The following is a 22207-nucleotide window of genomic DNA, read 5'->3' on the forward strand; positions in this document are numbered from 1 at the left end:
AAACCAATAACATACGAAAGAAAACTTTGTATATATAAGAACAATAATTTTAGAAACATTATTTTTTCACGCGGTTTTATACCTAAAATGTGGTTGAGCAATTATGTCGAAGGATGAAAGCCTATTTAGTTTAAGCGACATTTTTGCAACTTTACAGGAGTAAAGCCATTTGAAGATTAAAATTTGGATAAAATATCATAACAAAAAAAAACATCTTCAGCTCTTTGAACCCAGTAAACTTAACTGAAGTTCAATTAAAAACATCGAACTGTGATGCTAATATCAAATAAAAAGTATCTTTTAAATAGGTACAAAGATAAATGTCGCGTATTAATAGAAACTAGATGATGACCGAGCTTTGCACGTCTTTTTTTTTTTATAACGCCATCTTGTTGTGTCTTTAAAGCAGTAAAAATAGTATTATTGTTCGCCATTAGATGTGAGGAAGAGTCATAAAGTTGATTATCGATAAAGTTAATTATTGAAAACACAAATAAAACAACATTTTCTGAAAATAAATCGTAGCTAGATCGATTTATCGCCCCCGAAATCCCCGGAATACAAAATTTTATGAAAATCGTTGGAGCCCTTTCCGAGTTTCAGATTATATACAGAATATACAAGAATTGCTCGTTTAAAGGTATAAGATAAAAATCATATTATAACCCTACGGTAAGAATGGTCAGGCAGTATAATGATCTGGCTAAATGTCACGGTAACCTTGATATCTTTGAACCTAGACTCAGGGGATTTGTCAGATCCATATTTGTAATTTCAATTGTGTTTTCAATAGCCAAAGCTATGCACATTAATATTATTATGGTTTTGCTGAGTTCACTTACTATTTAGATTGCAATTCAGATTAGATCTAGGTACTACTTGTACGATTTAGCTAATATGTACTGTGATGATTGTAATTTATATTGTGCGTCAATAAAGTTAAAAAAAAAAGTTGCTTAAACCAAATAGCATTTTATCCTTCGATATAGTATTTAATTGCAAGTTATGTTTTGTTTTATACTAACATTTGAATAATCGATTCACCCAATGACTTCTTGTGATGCGTAAATCGACATGTACCATATTTATCTTTAAATGTATATTTATAGTTGCTCCATCGATTCCCCCCAACCCCCCTACCCCTTATTCGTACTAACCATCGTCTTTAAGCTTAACATAGCTGTCGTTGGTGAGCGAAGTGTCGAAGTTAGCCATCAACGGAGCAATGTATTGCGTAGCGGCCAACCAGTTGTGAACGTGCTCGCCGGTGTGAATGAACCCTCCCGTGGCCACGGTTATATCTTTGATTGGATACCCGTAAAACGGGAATGTGAACGACAGTTGAATCATCTGGAACAATTTATTAAGTGAAAAGTGTATATAAGCTTCGTAATTACCGTGGGAAGTTAGCGAGAGAGGGTATAGTTGTTTAATAGGTCTCCACATATTAACCCCACGAACCTAACAAATGGAGTGGTAAAGGTAATACAAGTCTGGGTCCAACGGCAAGTTTTGTTGGAAAAGTAATGCCGTTGCTAACGGGGCAACGCAAGGCCGCCGTCACCTGAAACATATCTTATCGGATCCCCGGGACCTACTCTCAGTGCTTTTAGGCACCTCAAGCATCGGTCGCCGTCCGTCGGTCTTCGTCGTAATCGACGAGTGACGAGTGAACTAACCCAAAGACACAGCACACTGAGTTTCTCACCGGATCTTCTCAATGGGTCGCGATTGCGATCCGGTGGTAGATTCAAAGAAGCGCTGCTCTTGCTAGGGCTAGTGTAAGCAAATTCTCTCAGGTTGAGCTCGTGAGCTCATCCACCAGTCCGGAAGTAGCTGGAATAGCCCCCTAGGGTACCAGTGAAGGAAAAAGCTAAGCGGGTTTGAAACCCAAATACTAATCTTACATAACAAACAACAAGAGTCATTTTCCATTACTCTTTGTGTATACATATACGTGATCTTGGCAGCCTTCGAATACAGTACGAAATGTACAGCTATATCTCGGGCAATAAACTAAAGTTACCTTCCATTTACTATGAAAAAGTATTGAAAGCCTATTTCGTTTTGACATTTAGAACCTCAAAAAATTATAGAAATATTTTTAGTTTGATTAACTCATAATTGTCGGTAATGTCTGAATTACCATGATCTTAGATGTTTCTTAGATTTCACAATTTATACGATCATACAATCTTAAAGTATGAATTATTAATTCTGTTCTCATTATCCCCGGCGCAGATTAAGGCTTTGTTTGGTTTAAGCGTAACCCACATTTTCACTTGAACATGGTATGATTGACTATTTTTTATTGGAATTTATAAGCAGAAGATCTTATAACTATTGCAACATAATTACCACCTTGCCCATAATTATCACCAATTAATTGTTACCTTGAGGACATAAGATCGTAGTCTCAAAACCATTAGATTGCCATTCTAGCTTTTAACCTCTTTAGAGATATTGTGAATGTTTTAAATAATTTATATATTTAATTTCATGATTGTGTCGATTGCACCTATAATTGAGGTGACATCTGCCATGTACTTACTGTTAACTTGTCAATGTTTTGTATTGATGATCACTTTGTTGGTGCAACTAAATCAACAAATATATTAATAAATTCTACGCTAAATGGCCACATACGTGGACATTTTTTTTTAAACTGTATATGTACTATTTTAGTTATTAATTCGTTTTCAATATATAATTGACAAATCACAATTAAAAATGAATGAAATTCAAAAGTTTTGTACTTTAAAAAATTGGAGAGGTTAACACATGATTGCTTCGTGGCAGAAATACGTAGGGCAACGGCATATATCCGTTCTGGCATGTAACATAGTCCAACAACCAGTAATTCCTAGTCTTGATACTTTAACTTGATTACAGCATGTTTACATGATCGTAAGGTTAGGCTAGGACAATGACTTGGCGATTTGTAAACTATGAAATAACCGACCAAAATGATGAGCATATAGAAGACTAACTATTAATAAGAATAAAAAACACGTTTATTTTTAACGTTTTTAAAAGGCTCATCTGGTCTTTATTACTTACGGAAACCTCTTAGCAAATTTAACGTTAAAATTTTGATAGCTATTTGAGCTAGAAATTCCAATTATATGTATTATATATATGCAGTCCCATATAACTCTACGCACTACGACTAGTAAATGCAATCGCAGTACGCTGGTGTGAGACTACCAATTCCCCAGCGCATCCCTTAGTCATTACGACACCCGCGGGAAGAGAGGGGATGGTATATTCTAGGTATTATTATAGGCTGGCTTTACGCCAATGTACTCACGGTTGCCCTTCTGTGGGAATTGCTAAGCAAGCGATGAGCATTAGCTCCCTTCGTGGTGATATTTGCCCAGTACTCGTTGAAAAACATAGCGTTGCCGATGAAGGAACTGTTGTAGAACTCGTGATTGTCCTAAAAAATTGAATTTCACAATGTAATGACAAATGCACATATGATAACTTCTGTCGAGAGCTCCAGAAGTGTCGTCGATTGGAATCCGGCGTTATCAATGTCTCCGTCCGCTGGAATAGCACCATATGCTACCAGCAAATAGGCAGGATAAAAAAATCAATGTCTTAATCTATTTTATTTCTCAATTGTTATATTTACAAATGAATCAAAGCAATTTAATTGATTATCTATATATTAATACGTGAAGCAAAAACTTTGTAGCCCTTTCTACGAAAATTGCGCGGACGGAGGAGTATAAAATTTCCCACACTTATAGATAATAAAGAGAAGGAGTGCACAATGCTAACTTTTTTTTTAAATAATGCATAAAAGATACATTAAATCAATAAAGAAAACATTACACACACTGCCATGTATTTGACATACACACACATATGTATATATGTAACCTCTATACAATTAATCCTTAAAGAGGTTAATATGTTATTTATATCTTTCTTCTATAGATGACATAAATAGAATTTCGATTATTGAATCATTAGAACATTAGACATATAAAGAGCATTTTTGCAATATTAAAATATAAAAAGATATTAAAGTAATGGTGAAGCAATAGCTTTAAATGTTGTTTCTCTTTATAAGAGCAACTCAATTGCTATAGTTTTACAAAGCTAAACTGTATTTTGATACAAATAAAATAATACATTATATATATACTCTTTGTTTATTGTCAAACTTTAGTTAATGCTTAAAGTCTGTGGTCAAATTGAAAATAGGTTAATATTGTTTGTCTTTAACATTATTAGTCTATAGTATAGTTTTCGCGAAATCTGTGATTATAGAAGTATTTTTGACAACCATAATAAAGATAAAACTTATAATTTCAATTAAGTATAGTCGAATTTCGACTACTGCGGGACAACTAGTTTGAAATTGATGTAGTTTTTTCCCTTATATTTTTATATCGTAGACGGGTGAACAAGTTCCCGTTCCCACGAACGGGGAACGCACGACTGCTTGATAGACAGGAACTGGTAGGCCGGTGGCAGATTCAGCGAAGCACTGCTCTTGCTAGGGCTAGTGTTAGCAATTTCACTCAGGTTGAGTCCGTGAGCTCACCTACTCATCCGGGCGTAGCTATAATAGCCTCTTAGGCTACCGGCGAATAGGTTGAAGAAAAAAGAAGATAGAGGTAGCGTAACACAATACGCCTTACAATCAATCAACACACTAATCATATTTTTGATTTCAATCACAAGATCCTTCATCGTGGAAGACATTCGTGAATATGTGCTAATTAGTTCATTTACAGGTGCGGGTACTCATTAAAATTAAAAATGTAACAACGCAGTATTTGAACTAAGCACTAAGCATTTTGTGAATTCACTTACAATTATTAAATCGGTTATGTTGTGTTCCGCTTTTATTTTATCCGGGGTAAAGTTGGAAATGTCTCGCATATCTGTAAAAAACATAAAGTAATTAATAGATAGTATTGTAATTTTTTTTATCGCTTAGATGGTTGGACGAACTCACAGCCCACCTGGTGTTAAGTGGTTACTGGAGCCCATAGATACTTAGTCTGGCCATAAATACTGTTACAAAAGAAAACAAAAAAATCTATGGCAAATAACATTTATTAGTTTTACAGTGTGTTAGTTTAATACATAAATATAAAACAATTTAAAGTATAAAAGCTTATTCGAAGTGGTCTCCATTGGTTGCAATACAGTCCTTTAAACGTTGAGGCCAGTTATCAATAGAAGCACGCACTCTTTCCATGGGAAAATTTTTCACTGCTAACCGTACGGATTGTTTTAGGGACTCTGCAATACAATCCTTTAAACGTTGAAGCCAGTTATCAATAGAAGCACGCACTCTTTCCATGGGAAAAATTTTCACTGCCAATCGTACGGATTGTTTTAGGGACTCCAAATTATCATGGCGTTTAGAGCAAGCCGTACTCTCTAAAACTGACCATAAATCATAATCTAGCGGATTAAGATCGGGACTAGACGACGGCCAGTCTTCAGCTCTGATGAAGTCCGAAACGTTCGTTTCCAACTAAGACTGCGCAGACCGAGCTTTATGACCTTTATGACCGACCTTTATGACCAGTTGAGATCAGAAAAATTACTCTTCTTTTGGTACTGACTTCAAGTCTCATATAACACGGTTTCGCACAACACGGGACTTTGCAGAAACGTATCAACCGCGTTATAGGAAGGTTACCTGTACTACATAAATTGTTATGAAGCAGAGTTGATACTGCATCTGACGCTTTTACATAGAGGTGTATTTGGTACTGAGTCAGGCTGCCGATGAGGGGTCAATCTCTTGACTTACCGTAATCAGGGTCAGGGTCGATAGGTTCGCTGACTTTGTGCGTGTTCTCGGTCGGGGTGACCTTGAGGATGCCGGAGCCGTTCACGCCCAGAAGTGGAATCTGAGTCACGGATACGTTGCCGTCCGCCCGAGGAGCTGGAACAGAATGCAAAATCCTAATTTAATATGAGATAAATTGGTAAAAATACTGTCATTCAAATTACATTTTTATTTTTTTTATTTCTTAGGTGGGTGGACGAGCTCACAGCCCACCTGGTGTTAAGTGGTTACTGGAGCCCATAGACATCTACGACGTAAATGCGCCACCCACCTTGAGATATAAGTTCTAAGGTCTCAAGTATAGTTACAACGGCTGCCCCACCCTTCACACCGAAAGGCATTACTGCTTCACGGCAGAAATAGGTGGGGAGGTGGTACCTACCCGCGCGGACTCTCAAGAGATCCTACCACCAGTAAGACCAAAACAGAAACCGTCACGGATATACGATATGATAATCAGGGCAGAGTTTAAAGAAGAAGATATCGATTGTTAATACGAAAAGAAGCATTTCATGCTTGACCTTGAATCATGGATACTTGAGCAATTGAATCTTACACAAATTTCTATTTGTATAAAATTTAATTGAATATCAACACTTCGAAAAAAAAAATCATAAAACAACATTACATGAGTGGTCAGCAATCATGTCAACCACAAGAGACAAATATAGATAACACACAATTGAATTCATTTTAATTTATTCATATATATTTTTTATAGCATTGTGTATCAAAAATGTTTACTCGTCTCTTACAAGGCAAGATAATAAGTATATTTAGTGCCTGAAGTAAACATTTCTCTGAAGAGCCGTAGCCGTGGAGTCGAAGAGCCGCGGATTACCGATTACAGATCTACAGGGTAATGAATGATATACTTAGTCTGGCCATAAATACTGTTACAAAGGAAATCAAAAAAAATTCTATGGCAAATAACATTTATTACTTTTACAGTGTATTACTTTAATACATAAATATAAAACAATTTAAAGTACAAAAAGTTTATTCGAAGTGGTCTCCATTGGCTGCAATACAGTCCTTTAAACGTTGAGGCCAGTTATCAATAATAGTACGCACTCTTTCCATGGGAAAATTTTTCACTGCCAATCGTACGGATTGTTTTAGGGACTCCAAATTATCATGGCGTTTAGAGCAAGCCGTACTCTCTAAAATTGACCATAAATCATAATCCAGCGGATTAAGATCGGGACTAGACGACGGCTAATCTTCAGCTCTGATGAAGTCCGAAACGTTCGTTTCCAACCAAGACTGCGTAGACCGAGTTTTATGACCTGGCGCCGAGTCTTGCTGGAAGGACCATTCTTGATTATTGAACATGGTGTTGTTAAGGGCTGCACTACCTTCTCAAGAATGGTATCTTGATATACTTGTGCCGATGTTTTGATACCTTTTTCACAAAAGTATGGCCCAGTCACTCCTTCATAGCTAATACCCCACCAAACCATCACTGAAGTCGGATAGTGCCCACGTTGCACTCTGTCGACTAATTAGGAAGCTTCCTTAGAGCTTTGAGCATAAATACGGTCATTTTGTTTGTTAAAATGTTGCTCAATTGTAAAAAAAAATCTCATCCGTAAACAAAATTTTTCTATGACCTCCCTTTGCGTACCCCTTCAGTAGTTGTTTTGATTTTACCACCCTATTCTCTTTTAAATTATCAGTTAAGAAATGACCATTACGTCTCTTATAGGCTGCAAGTCCTAAGTCATCTTTTAAAATACGCGACATGATTCTAGGTGCTATCTTCATGTCCCGAGATAAAATCTTTTGCTTTCGGACAGGATTTCTTCGAATTCTTTCCCTTACTGCTTTGACCACCTTTTTCGTACGAATACTACGTGGACGGCCAGGTCTTTTTCTGTCACAAACAGAGGAGGTCTCATTGCTATTAATAGCCCGGTACACAAACATTTTACTAATACCAAGCGTATGGAGAGTTTTAAAAATTGCATTTGGCTCCATACCTACTTTGTGTAATGCAATCACAGCGATTCGGTTCTCTTTATCACCCCACTTCATTTTAATATCGCAAAATATTGTACAATGTATTGGCGCCAAAATGAGAAAACTCAATGAGCAATCATATAAAAATGACAGATTCCAAATTCAAATGTAATATTTTATTTATTTTTAATTGTAACAGTATTTATGGCCAGACTAAGTACAGTGGATCAGGAAGTTTGCCGATAGTCAGCATTTGACATCCGCTTCGGTTTATCGTTTTAGGCTTATAACTAGATGAATTCTGTTATCAAATGAATCGAATTTCATGGTTCATTGAAAAGTTTTAAGAGTAAAATCAGAGAATCGAGTTTGCTGTTTGTAGTAAAATTGACAACATGCTTTCAATAAACATTGTACCGATGGCGTACATCGATTAAATATGTTTTCATAAATGTTAGGTCGGTTTGATTTCAATTTCACCTTTTCTGCCTGGATTGCAAGACAGCTTAGAGTCCGAGATTTATCGGCAATTATAGCACTGACTACGTTAATGTACAAGCAGAAAGAAATCATCAGCAAATAAGACAGAAAACAAATGATTCTGTTTACAAATGTATTCTTTTATGATTATTATTTTTCTAAGCTGTAAAACACGATAATACAAAAGATAAAACACATGTTTAATTTAAAACGAGCAAAACAAAACAAAGCTAGAAAATTTTCCATGTCACCTTAATCTATTCTGTTGAGAATCTAAAATTCATATCACAAAATATATTCATGACAAGTTTCGTAACTTAGGGCCATAAAATATAAAAGAACAACAGCGGTATTGAAACGAAAGCTTCAGTAAGACATTCTTGGGCTAATTAATCAGTCAGCGATCCGGCCGCGAGACGTCTGGAGTATTAAAGTAGCGTATCAAGTACCACGAGTAATCTGATTCGAATCCGCTGGGAAGTCCCTTATTCCTAGTAAATCTGTACTCAAAGCGTGTTTTTGCGAACGAATTTTATAATCTATACTAATATATAAATCTACAGTGGTTTTTATGGATGTTCCGTTATGTCCTACTTAACCATGCATCCGATTGACTTGAAACTCGGTATCCATATGTAGAAAATACTTATGTACTTAATGGATAGGCTTATATTTATATGAGTGTTAGACTCACTAATAATAATGACAATAAATAATAATGTTAATTTTAAATTCCCAGCGAAGCGGACGAGTACGGCTAGTGAAAGAATAATATCTGTTTATATCTATCAGTCTGCAGACAGCCACTACTGGATGTGGGCCTCCCTTAGTCTCGCCACAACGATCGGACCTGCTCTGTCTACATCCAGTGAATTACTGCGACCCTTAACAAGCCGTCTGTCCACCTCGTGGCCTACCCAAGCTACGTCTTACGGTAGGAATAATAATAAAAGAGGCAATAATACAATTTTATTAAGCACGAGAACTTTTCCTATTCTTTTAGCTCGTGATCATCAGTTCGCTTATCGCTCAGTGGCTTCACATCCCTCATTATTAAGATATAATGTGATTTATGCATAAAAACAACTTATACAATTATAGCTTTAATATTAACATAGCATATATAATATTTAGCAAGGCATAGCGTAGCGAACACATAATATAATGTAAATGAGCAAAACAAATAAATGCTAACAATACGCTCAGCTAGAAAATAAACAGGTACAGACTTAGATTTGCAACCGGAAGGCATTACTACAGCAAAGTAGTAATGCCTTCCGGTTTTGAGAGTGGGATAAGTTTTATACAATTAAGATTTGAAGTCTGCAGGGTGGTGGCGGCATAAACGTTGTGATGCCTATCGGTAATACGCCATACATACAATGAGTTCGTGCGGTCAACCTAGCAAAAATACATTCATAAGCCAACACATTCGTGGATAAATCAAATGTATTATCATAGCTAATAATGATCAAGAAAAAGGACTTCGCAATTGCAATTCACATAAACCTAAATACAGCTCAGCGCATTTATGTAATAAAATAATTAAATTATACGCGACAGCTTGGGTTTTCGTTTGCGCAATGACCGTACGACTGGGGGGCAAGTATTGCGCACGGACGACTCGTTGGCGGATCCTTGTTATTGCAACATATCAAGATATCTTCGTTTTCTTTATTACGCTAATTTTATTCACTTACGGTATAGGCTGTTACCATGAAACAGCAAATATCTCAAAACTGCACCTATATCGCTTTTAAGTCGATTAGTTATTTTATATCTGTTACAGCAATTACTCTCGAAGAGTTTTGGCACTAGATATGTATGTATGTAAGTATATATTAAATGAATTTATACGCTAATCTAATATCTATCTAATCTATATCAATGATCAAAAAGAGGAGGGGAGAATTTTCGAATAAAAAAATTGACACACTGTAAACTGAGGGCATGCAAATATTAGTAGCTACACAAAAGCGTGTGAGGGTAGATCGATATAAAGGTTACATATTTCCTTTTCCAAGATATCCACCTGTTTTAAATGTAAAATCATGTTTGTGTGACTTTCCAAGATTATACGTATAGAAAATGAAATATAAAGTATTGTGTTGTACAAAATCTTTTGTGTTGTTTTTTGAGATACTATAATATTTTCAGTTACATGCTGATTATTAATTAAAGATTTCGATTCAAACAACAATCAACAACGCTTTCCGGATTTTCAGAGCGTTAGTTTAACAAATGCGCTAAAAATACACCAGCCTCGACTGAGATATGTTTTTATTGATTAGTTAACATTTTATTTTCTTAATAAAGTGAGTGTTTTATTGTGCGATGACGGGTAAATGCAAAAAAAAAATCCTGGCTACAGATCGTATTTTTGTGTATACATACGAAATTAATCACGACATTAAACTGTTGAACTGCTGAATTTAGACAGTGCGCCAAATTTCAAACTTTAGTAAGAGTAATTAAAATATACAAGCGTGTATTTGGTTCGTTGAACAAACGCGAATCTCAACTTTTTTTTATTTTTTTTATTGCTTAGATGGGTGGACGAGCTCACAGCCCACCTGGTGTTAAGTGGTTACTGGAACCCATAAACATCTACAACGTAAATGCGCCACCCACCTTGAGATATAAGTTCGAAGATCTCAAGTATAGTTACAACGGCTGCCCCACCCTTCAAACCGAAACGCATTGCTGCTTCACGGCAGGAATAAGCAGGAAAGATCTAACAGTGAGTTTCACTTAATTTCGAAATAGTTCCGTTTGTTTTCTAAGTCACACGACAAAGGGTAGTAAGCACGTTCACATTAAATCAACATTACGAATTCAAACTTAGAATTGCATCATCTTAAGTCGCTTCTACCCACATAAATTTTGAGTAATACGTTTAGTAAATGATTTTGTTTTTTTTTTATTGCTTAGATGTTTGGACGAGCTCACAGCCCACCTGGTGTTAAATGGTTACTGGAGCCCATGGACATCTACAACGTAAATGCGCCACCCATCTTGAGATATAAGTTCTGAGATCTCAGTATAGTTACAACGGCTGCCCCACCCTTCAAACCGAAACGCATTACTGCTTCACGGCAGAAATAGGCAGGGCGGTGGTACCTACTCGCGCGGACTCACAAGAGGTCCTACCACCAGTAATTACGCAAATTATAATTTTGCGGGTTTCACTTTTATTACACGATGTTATTCCTTCACCGTGGAAGTGAATCGTGAACATTTATTGAGTACGTAATTCATTAGAAAAATTGGTACCCGCCTGGGATTCGAACACAGGTGCATCGCTCAACACGAATGCACCGGACCTCTTATCCCGTAGGCCACGACGACTTCATATCAGCAGTTATAGCTATTCTTCGCTTGAATTTGATCAATTTAAAAATATACAATAACGGCCGTCTGGTGTAGTGGTAAGTGACATGGTCACTACACAAGGGGGTTGCGGGTTCGAATCCCGCCAAGGGAAAATATTTGTATGATAAATATAAATGTCTTTTCCAGGGTTATGGATGTATATTAAATATATGTATGTGTATAATAAAAATCTTACATTTATTTCCGTTATCTGGTACCTGTAACACAAGTTCTTTACGAACTTATCACGGGACCAGTTAACGTGGCGTGATTGTTAGTAAATATTTATTTATTTATTTATTTATACACTGAATACGTTCGAGAGTTAAATTATCATGTTAATTAAAAAAGTAGAACGCAACGGAAATTCAAATTATACCCGACATAAGACGTATTTTTTATAAATTCACGGTATAAATACGAGTTCTGGTGACTTTTTGATTTCAATGTATCGTGGCTTAGCTCCCGGCCAAATTGGTGCTAAGTGTTCTCCCTACTTTGAACTGACTTAAAACATTAAAGTAGGGTAGTTGACACAACATAATTGAAAAAACAACATAGTAAAACAACAACGTCTATCATTAAATAGCAAGTTCAAGTTATGGCATCGTTTCGTTATGTCGCAACTTCAACAATGGATGTGTCTGCATTGCGTTACGGGCATGTTATTGGTAACAAACGTGCGATGCGCCATGATTGACGTCATCGAAACGTCACCGAACAAAAGCCACGGGCGCCGTCCTTCGCAGTGCAATGATCTTGCGGACCGGTTTCTTTAAACACGAGATTCGCTTGCCTTACGACGACATTGAACCGATAATACACATTACAATACGGTCTATTCGTAAAATAATCTTCCGGTCTTGCTAGATGATAGCGATCACCAGCCCCCGTAACCAACAGCAAGGAGTATTCGATACCGTATAACCTACAACAAGTCTGAGAGCTCTTTTACTAATCGATATACATTATTAATTAGGAAGGAGGGCAACACTGAAGCTCGCCTTTAAGTACTAAACGAATAAAAAAATCGTGTGACAAACGGACGAGAATTTGGTACTAAGCGGTTTCGACTTTTGTCTATTTATGTGCAGATTTTATAACACGTTTTAAGAACCATCGAATGAAATATTTAAAATCTTTTAAGCGAAAACATAGTCTATAGTTAAAAAGAATTACAAACATTTTTATCATAATAAACGAACAGAAGACAAAACAACTCCGCATTGGAACATTTAATTACTCAACTCATTACGTTCAAACAAAACGAGAAGCATGAATACCTTTTAATCAATATGAATATTTAACTATGGATTTCTAGTGTGCCTATAATAAAGATCTACCCTCATACATTAAAGATAAAATTAACGTTTCTACCTTATTTGTTATGAACTTAAGCACGAAAAACTATCACCGCGCCATGAGAGGATTTAGATAAAAAATAAAATCACTACCTACATATCTATATATTAATACGTGAAGCAAAAACATTGTATCCCTTTTTACGAAAATTGCGCGGACGGAGGAGTATGACATTTCCCACACTTATAGAAAGTATAGAGAAGAAGTGCACAATGCTAATTTTTTTTTAAAATAGTGCATAAAAGATACATTAAATCAATAAAGAAAACATTACACACACTACATACCATGTATTATTGTCAAACTTTTGTTCTTGACGTCTGTTGTCAAATTGAGATTAAATATTGTTTGTCTTTATTAATATTTTTTTATAGTATAGCCCGAAATTTGTGATTATAGAAGTATAAAATACAATAATAATAGTGTACAAACTTACTATACAATTCCAATTAATTATAGTCGAACTTCGACTACTGCGGGACCTCTAGTTATTAGAATATTCTGAACCAAAATATTTTTACGTGACTTCAACTCGCGAATGGTCATACGCATAACCAAAACAAATACCCTCATGTTTACAGAAACTATGTTTTCTTACTTATTCAATGTTATATAACTATTATATTTCGAGAAACTATTGAACCGAAAAACTCTTTTAGTATATAACCAAAACAAATACCCTCATGTTTACAGAAACTATGTTTTCTTACTTATTCAATGTTATATAACTATTATATTTCGAGAAACTATTGAAACTATTGAACCGAAAAACTCTTTTAGTATATTGTGTCAGGACTCCCTAGTTTTACTATCTGACTTCATTGACCGGAATAGTTCCGATGTATACTGTATTAAGTCGACAATATTGCCGATTTGTTTATTCTAACTATATAGTCAAACTTTTTTTATTTTATTGCTAAGGCGGTTTGGTGGACGAGCTCACAGCCCACCTGGTGTTAAGTGGTTACTGGAGCCCATAGACATCTACAATGTAAATGCGCCACCTATCTTGAGATACAAGTTCTAAGATCTCAGTATAGTTACAACGGCTGCCCTACCCTTCAAACCGAAACGCATTACTACTTCACGGCAGAAATAGGCAGGGTGGTGGTACCTACCGCGCGGACTCACAAGAGGTTCCACCACCAGTAATTACGCAAATTATAATTTTGCGGGTTTCACTTTTATTACATGATATTATTCCTTCACCGTGGAATTTAATCGTGAACATTTGTTGAGTACGTATTTCATTAGAAAAATTGGTACCGGCCTGCGGGATTCGAACACCGGTGCATCGCTTCAACACGAATGCTCCGGACGTCTTATTTTTTAGGCCACGACGACTTACAAAAGTAGAGTACGCGTCACTTAAAAAGAACGCTGGCGGTCAAGCTGCGCAGTAGGCTATTTATCGATGTATTTGGTGGTATGAGGTGCGGCGCGGGGCGGGCGGGTCACCTGCCGCATGCTTGCCGGTGTGCTATTGGTTCGTCAGTCGACCTTTGCTTTCCGCGCTAGATTCACGTTACGTTCGTTCTCAAAATACTATCGGGCACATAAGTTTTAATTACAAAATGGTTTTACATAGAAAAGTGAGAAAAATGATTTATGACGTATATTGTTTTATGAAGAAAGAGGCTGATAATAATGCAGTTGATAATTTGAAATAATGCATGAAACGGACCGCAGTGGCAACAAAATCATCCGAGTCTAATTTAATTTTTAGGGTTCCGTACCTCAATAGGAAAAAAACGGAACCCTTTGATCACTTTGTTGTCCGTCTGTCTGTCTATCTATTCGTATTCAGATTAAACATTAAACGCAGAAATTAAACATGTTTTTAATTTTATTTCATAAAAATCTATCTAATATATTATTTTTAATGTACATACCTACCATGTACGATCTTCCCACCGTACAATTTTATTACAGTTAAGGATTGCCGACCACCAACAGTACCAGAACATCATGCTTACTCGCGATGCGATCCGCTTTTTGCCGCGTGACAACAAATAATGTAATATGAAATTTAATTACAGTCAAGAGAGTGCATCACTAACTATCGTACAATTCACATCAAGAGAAATTATCATTTTTATAACTTTACCTAAACTTTAACTTTCATAAACTACTTTAACTTCAAACTTATGATATCTTTCTACGCTCTCCTGTAACATGTAACTACATACAGCTACAAGAGTACAGAACTACTAAACTGTACATACCTATAACCAATATACGAAGTCGCGAGCGAAAGATTACTTCAAAAATAAAACAAAAGTACTTAGTATTTTCGTGCGCGAGTGTATCCATGCGCAAACACACCCCCTCCACTTTCTTCCAGCGTTCTTTTTACGTGACGCGCGCTCTATATAAAATGGTTACAGGAACCCATAGAGATCTTAACGTCAATACCGCCACCCACAATAACACATGACGTCAAGAATGGCTGACCCACCCTTGGCATCGGAGCCCCTGTATTTAAATGCATAAAAAATACGACGAATCATATTCTTTTGTGTAAAACAACATGTAAACAAAAAAGATTATTGTAAAGAATTTAAAGGAAAGTTCCACTGAATGGTACGAAAGTGATATTAACATTAATAATATTAACAAATCGTCAACAAAACAATAATTAATTTGTACTCGAATTATTTTACGAAGAATGATATTGCGTCACATTGAATGTTCCCGTGAGAAAAAACTATGTTACATGAGCTACGAGACAAAGAGCTTAGTTATCAACGTATCGTATTTTATTAAATTTCCCGATAACCACACACGAATAAGTTGAAGACACGAGCATTGTATTACTGCTGAAATGAATGTAAATACAATGCGATCAACAAAGGAATAAGACACCTTCTTCGACGGTTCTTACATTCTCACAAATATACGCAATATAACATGTACATATCAGCCCATTATACCGCATCATATATTATCTATTTAATATTTTTATTTTGATTACACTACATTATTTTAATGTCGCTGATAACAAAGTTTTATATGAATGCAAACAAATTTTTAATTAATTACCTATATTACCGACCGATTATACCAACGCTACCGCAAAACAACGGATTATCTCAACACTACCGCAAAACAACGGATTATCTCAACACATCCTCAGACAATGAGGTACTGTTTCGAAAAAAAACAGTCATTAAACATCTCACGAATTAGGTCATGTTTCAATAATAAAACTGTGTTTAAGACAAACAGTACAGCGAAAGTAATGATAGGCAAACACACAAAAGTACCGATTTTGGTTCGTTTAATTCGAACAACGCGCGACGACAAGCCCCTTTTGACACTCTGTTATTATTTCGCAACCTATTTCTAAACGTGATCATAGCCCTGAGCGTATATAACGACCTTGATACTGATTCAATTATATGCTATTCAATACGCGCTAAATATTGGTCGAATATTCCATTATAAGATTCCAACACAAAAGAACACTTTCGAGAGTAGTAATAGTAAGAGCGGTCGCTTAATGTTAATAGCGACAACACACTTATTTATTTATCAAGTCGTCGTGGCCTAACGGATAAGACGTCCGGTGCATTCGTGTTGAAGCGATGCACCGGTGTTCGAATCCCGCAGGCGGGTACCAATTTTTCTAATGAAATACGTACTCAACAAATGTTCACGATTGACTTCCACGGTGAAGGAATAACATCGTGTAATAAAATGAAACCCGCAAAATTATAATTTGCGTATTTACTGGTGGTAGGACCTCTTGTGAGTCCGCGCGGTAGGTACCACCACCCTGCCTATTTCTGCCGTGAAGTGGTAATGCGTTTTGGTTTGTAGGGTAGTGCAGCCGTTGTAACTATACTGAGACCTTAGAACTTGTATCTCAAGGTGGGTGGCGCATTTACGTTGTGGATGTCTATGGGCTCCAGTAACCACAAAAAAAAACTTATTTATACCGCTACGCAGCCGCTCGTAGGACCTTTTCAAAGAGCCGGAGCCACGACTACGGACACCACTCATGCCATATTATCGGCACAAACGAAGGAATATGTCATTTAATTCATACGAAGTTAACGTAGGTAGGTATTGCAGAGCGAAACAGATATATCAATTAACACACTTATCACATATGTACCTACTAAATATATATTATTTATTCATGTCGACATTGAAACGAAGAAGTAAAACCATTAAACTGAATACAGAAACACAATTTAACCGATTCTTCAATAGCACGATAAATGGAAATCCAGTTTTGGTAAATTTAATTACTTACTAACTTACTAACTTATATCTCAAGGTGTACTAACTTATATCTCAAGGTGGGTTTTTTTTTATTGCCTAGATGGACGAGCTCACAGCCCACCTGGTGTTAAGTGGTTACTGGAGCCCATAGACATCTACAACATAAATGTGCCACACACCTTGAGATATAAGTTCTAAGGTCTCAGTATAGTTACAACGGCTGCGCCACCCTTCAAACCGAAACGCATTACTGCTTCACGGCAGAAATAGGCAGGGTGGTGGTAACTACCACAAGAGGTCCTACCACCAGTTAAAAATGGTGCGGGTGCGGGTGACGCATTTACGTTGTACGGCTAGCGATGGAGCTAGTGCTCTTATCCGACCGCGACGGGGCAACGCAGAGCCGCCGTCGCCAGAAACATGTCTTGTTGGATCCCCCAGATTCACTCTCGGCGGTTATTTGAATAAATTACTTTAAAAAATTTTAATAATATATTAAGTTTTAAATAGGAAACGTAAAATACATTTAACGCACGCGTTTTAATTTAATAATTTTTTACGCAATTACATAACTATATCTTCTAAGATAAAAAAATAATTCTTCAATTAATGTTTAATTATCTTGTAAGATATCGCTATGTATGTTATCATGTATGATAACCTCATTATCTGACATTCGGTCCGCAGGTTATGACCCTCGATAATAATTGCAACAAGTGACTTTGTGATCCAAAATATTCATAAAGAACGTACTTTTTAACTTTTACTAGTGGTCCCGCAGTAGTCGAAATTCGTCTATAATTAATTGAAATTATAGGTGCGAACATTATTATGGTTATATTGTCAAAGACTGTTATACTTCTATAATCACAGATTTCGCCAAGACTACACTATAGACAAATAAAGATAAACAATATTAACCTATTTTCAATTTGACCACAGACTTTAAGCATTAACTAAAGTTTGACAATAAACAAAGAGTATATATGCATATGTGTGTGTGTCAAATACATGGCAGTGTGTGTAATGTTTTCTTTAGTGATTTAATGTTTCTTTTATGCATTATTTAAAAAAAATATTAGCATTGTGCACTCCTTTCCTCCACTCCCCACACTTATAGAGATAAGTGTGGAAAATGTCATACTCCTCCGTCCGCGCAATTTTCGTAAAAAGGGGTACAAACTTTTTGCTTCACGTATTAATATATAGATTAGCTAGCTGTATTAGTTCTTAGTTGTTCCTAAAGTCCCCGGGAGAGGAAGAACATCATGTAACTGGTGCATGATCTTCTCAGTGGGTCGCGTTTCCGATCAGGTGGTATATTCTGCGAAGCACTGCTCTTGCTAGGGCTCGTGTTAGTAACGCCCTCAACTTTGAGCCCCGAGAGCTTACCTACACATTACGTTAAGCTGGCATAGCCTTTCAAGGGTACCAGCTTAGGTAAGAAATTAAAAAAAAACCGAAGACATTACGAGGCTTTCTAGTGCCTCCTTAAAACGGACCAGGAGACAAAACGGGTTGGTGAAATATTGTGGTAATAATAAATCGGTATGGTCACAACACTGTCAGTGCTATTGCCACCCTTTCATTTACCGGGAATACCGGGAGCATGCCATTTATTTTGGCGTGTTTAATCGCGGTAACCTAGTTTTTACAATATTTTATGCATAGATCATAAAGTACAGTGCCTTGACACAAAGTTTTCTATACGGGTGTATAATATTTTATAACATCCGATTACAATAATGTTAATAATTTATTTAAATCCAGTTTTCTAACTAATATTCTAACAGTAAACCGGCAAAAAAAATAGAATTCCAATAAATTAGAACTGAGTAAGCTGGTTTTCAATAATCTCTGATAATTTATTCTTATATAAAAGACCTCTTATTTATTTCTAATATAAAAAATCTATTTCTAATATAAAAAACCCAACCCAATAAAATAACCCAATAAAAACAGAGCTACGCTTCCCACAAATGCAAATTAGATAAGCACTATTTTTTACTTGAACAAGTGTGCGAACAGTCTGCTGTTTCATATTAATTACGTTGCGAGAATTAAATTATTTAGTGTTCAATCATTATTTTATTATTCTGAATATCGTATCGGATATGAATTTGTACCGGTATACATTATGACCAGATATTTTTACGAAAACCTCCATCGCGTCGTGGGGTCGTCGCGTCCCCTTGTGGGGGCGCGGAGCGGGCCTCGGGGAAACCCTTCTGCCCGGACTGGATCTCCCTACATATTGAGGCAGGGGTGATGCACTGCGGGATGGTGTGTAGCAGGCTCGAGGTGTGTGATGGGACGACTTCTTTCTTCTCTTACCTCTACTCTTCATCTTCATTTCTTCTTTCTTCTCTTCTTCGGGGGGGGCGGCTGCTGCTCTCCTCAATTTTTTTTTTCCCCAATTGTTTCTCTCTCTCATTTTTTTTTTACAATTTAGTCTTAACCTAACTTAACCTAAAGTAAACCTAACTTAGAACTAAGTGACGGTAGCGCGCCGCTCCTGCACTCCATGGAGTGCCGGGGTAGCGCGCGCCGTCACACCTAAACCGAAGCCTAATCTAACTTAACCCAACAACCTAATCTAACTTAACATGGGGGAGAGAGCAAGCCGCGCTCCTCACTAGAGTCCTCCCTCCCTCTCCCCATTGTTACAATTTTGATGGGAGGGAGGACTGTAGCGGGTATGAATACCCCATCCCAAAAGGGGGTGGGGGTGGGGTCAAAGCCCCTAATGAAACTGAGGCTGGGCCTACGGGGTGCAGCCGCGGTCCCCATACGGGGGACCCGCCAAACGGGCAAGAGGCGTGGGACTAGAGGCTGATGAAACTCAGCTCCGAGAGAGCTTTAACTCCGAATGATCGTCGGGGGTACCAATAGCTCCCGCGGCAACGCCGTACCATCCGGTGGTCTGGCGTGCAGCGGGGCTATGCTGTGGAGATGCTCATGGGGCCCGTTTTTGGCTCGCTCGTACATATTACGGGCGAACCTAGTCACAAACTCCACGAGCGACTCCACACCTAGGTCCCGGGCGATAACGTCATTTCTGACGTACTGCCCGGCCCCGACGATAATACGGAGGGAAAGACTCTGCTGGGCCTGCAACCTAGATCGCTGGGACGGCGACAACAGGTGATACCAGGCCTCAGCAGCGTATGTGAGGCGGGAACGGACATATGTCTTGTAAATGGCGAGTTTGGTCCTGGTCGGAAGCCCGGACGTAAGTACCGGCCGCAACAAGAACCTGGCCGCGCGAGTCTGACCGATGACTCGGTTGACGTGCGCGACCATGTTCAAGGAGCGGTCGATGTCGCATACGAGATACCGGACCACGGTCCTGATCTCGACATTCACACCTCGGAGACTGAGTTTCTTTGGGACGACTCTGATACGGACCGGACCGTAGAGTAAGGCCGCGGTCTTTCCCACATTGACCGCGACTCTCCAACGGTCCAGCCACTGGGACAATAAATCCAAAAGCCTCTGCATCCCCATAATGGCTGCAGAGGGGAACGGAGAGGACGTGAAGTTGGCCTTGTTCGCTGACGACTCGGCCTACTTCTCGGCCTTGTTCGCTGACGACTCGGCCTACTTCTCGTCCTCCTCCCACGCCCGAAGGTGACCCTCCAGGGTGGGGATGTCATTAGTGTAGAGGGCGTATAGGATAGGTGATAGGACACTACCATGGGGAACCCCGGCCGTAATGGGACGCACGGAAGACCGTGCGCCCTCGACCGCGACAAAGAAGGTTCTGCCCTCCAGATACGACCCGAGCAGTCTCACGTGAGCCTGCAGTAGGCCCGCGTCCCGCAGCTTGTGGACCAACCCCTCGTGCCACACACGGTCGAAGGCCTTCTCGATATCGAGAAGGACCGCGACCGTGTATTGGCCCGAGTTTCGCCGGTCCGCCAAATGATGCAGGACACGGGTCAGTTGCAGAGTCGTCGAGTGGCCGCTTCTAAAGCCGAATTGCTCCGGCCTGAGGAGAATATACGGCGATATTCTTCTCCTCCTCCGATATTCGTGTCAGCAATGACACGATTGAGGGAGGTTTGTAGCTAAAACTATGGACAATACAACTATTACTAGGCTATTATAACTAAAAAGAAAGACCCTCAGTATTGAGGATTATCGACGCAAGGAGGAGGAGTGTATGCTAAATGATATTGAAAATACTATTCATTTCTTTAAAAAAAATGTATATCTTTGAGAATCATCCCAAAAGTTTTCACTGTAAAATGTCTAAATTCATGATATTCCGAGTAAAACATACTACGAGTGGTTTCAATTAGCAGATGTGTTTGACATGTGCAATTTACGTATTAATAGTTTTTCTTTAGAAAATCCTACACGTTATTAGTAGCAGCCACACAGAACTAGTATGGTAACGTTCAAATACTAATTAGTACGCTTACAATACTAGAATATCTAGTTTTTATAACAGCACAGTTATTAAGATGGTTGAGTAGAACATAATGGTTAATAGGAGGCTACTTCGAGGCGGCTATTTTTTACATGGACCAAGCAAACGAGTTAAGGACTCTCACGACAAATGGCACAGAAAGGAATGTAAAAACTAAAATTAAAATCAATTCAACTTAAACATCACAAAAAAACACATTTGTTGAATATCAAACCATTGTTATCCCTACCACCAGTACTAAGAAAAGCCTGAGAAGTCCTGAGAAGAAAAGACGAAACAAACTTGGCGGGATTATTTTTTGATTTCTAATACTAGATACTAGATATATATAAAAATGAACTGCTGTTCCTTAGTTTCGCTAAAACTCGAGAACGGCTGGACTGACTTGGCTATTTTTGGTTTTGAATTATTTTTGGAAATCCAGAGAATGTTTAAAAGGTAGATAAATATTAAAATGCTCGGAATTAAATAAAAATAACAATTTTGTTTTTCCTTTAATGTCCCCTACGTCGGACGGATTCCTTTTGTTTGTTTTAAGTTTA

General features: G+C 37.7%; 1 protein-coding gene across 2 annotated transcripts in view; it reads right to left on the reverse strand.

The window, feature by feature from the left end:
* l(1)G0289 (plexin domain containing lethal (1) G0289) overlaps positions 1-22207 on the reverse strand; it is a 52940-nt gene that overhangs the window by 13428 nt on the left and 17305 nt on the right. For both annotated transcript variants that reach the window (XM_028180245.2, XM_028180252.2), the window contains exons 3-6: positions 5786-5920; positions 4831-4901; positions 3311-3439; positions 1158-1350 (exon numbers count right to left, since the gene is read on the reverse strand). In XM_028180245.2, coding sequence (XP_028036046.2) covers positions 1158-1350; positions 3311-3439; positions 4831-4901; positions 5786-5920 — 528 coding nt within the window. The remainder of the gene's footprint in view (positions 1-1157; positions 1351-3310; positions 3440-4830; positions 4902-5785; positions 5921-22207) is intronic.

The sequence above is a fragment of the Bombyx mandarina genome, chromosome 01, assembly GCF_030267445.1.
Source record: "Bombyx mandarina strain Sakado chromosome 01, ASM3026744v2".
NCBI lineage: Eukaryota > Metazoa > Arthropoda > Insecta > Lepidoptera > Bombycidae > Bombyx > Bombyx mandarina.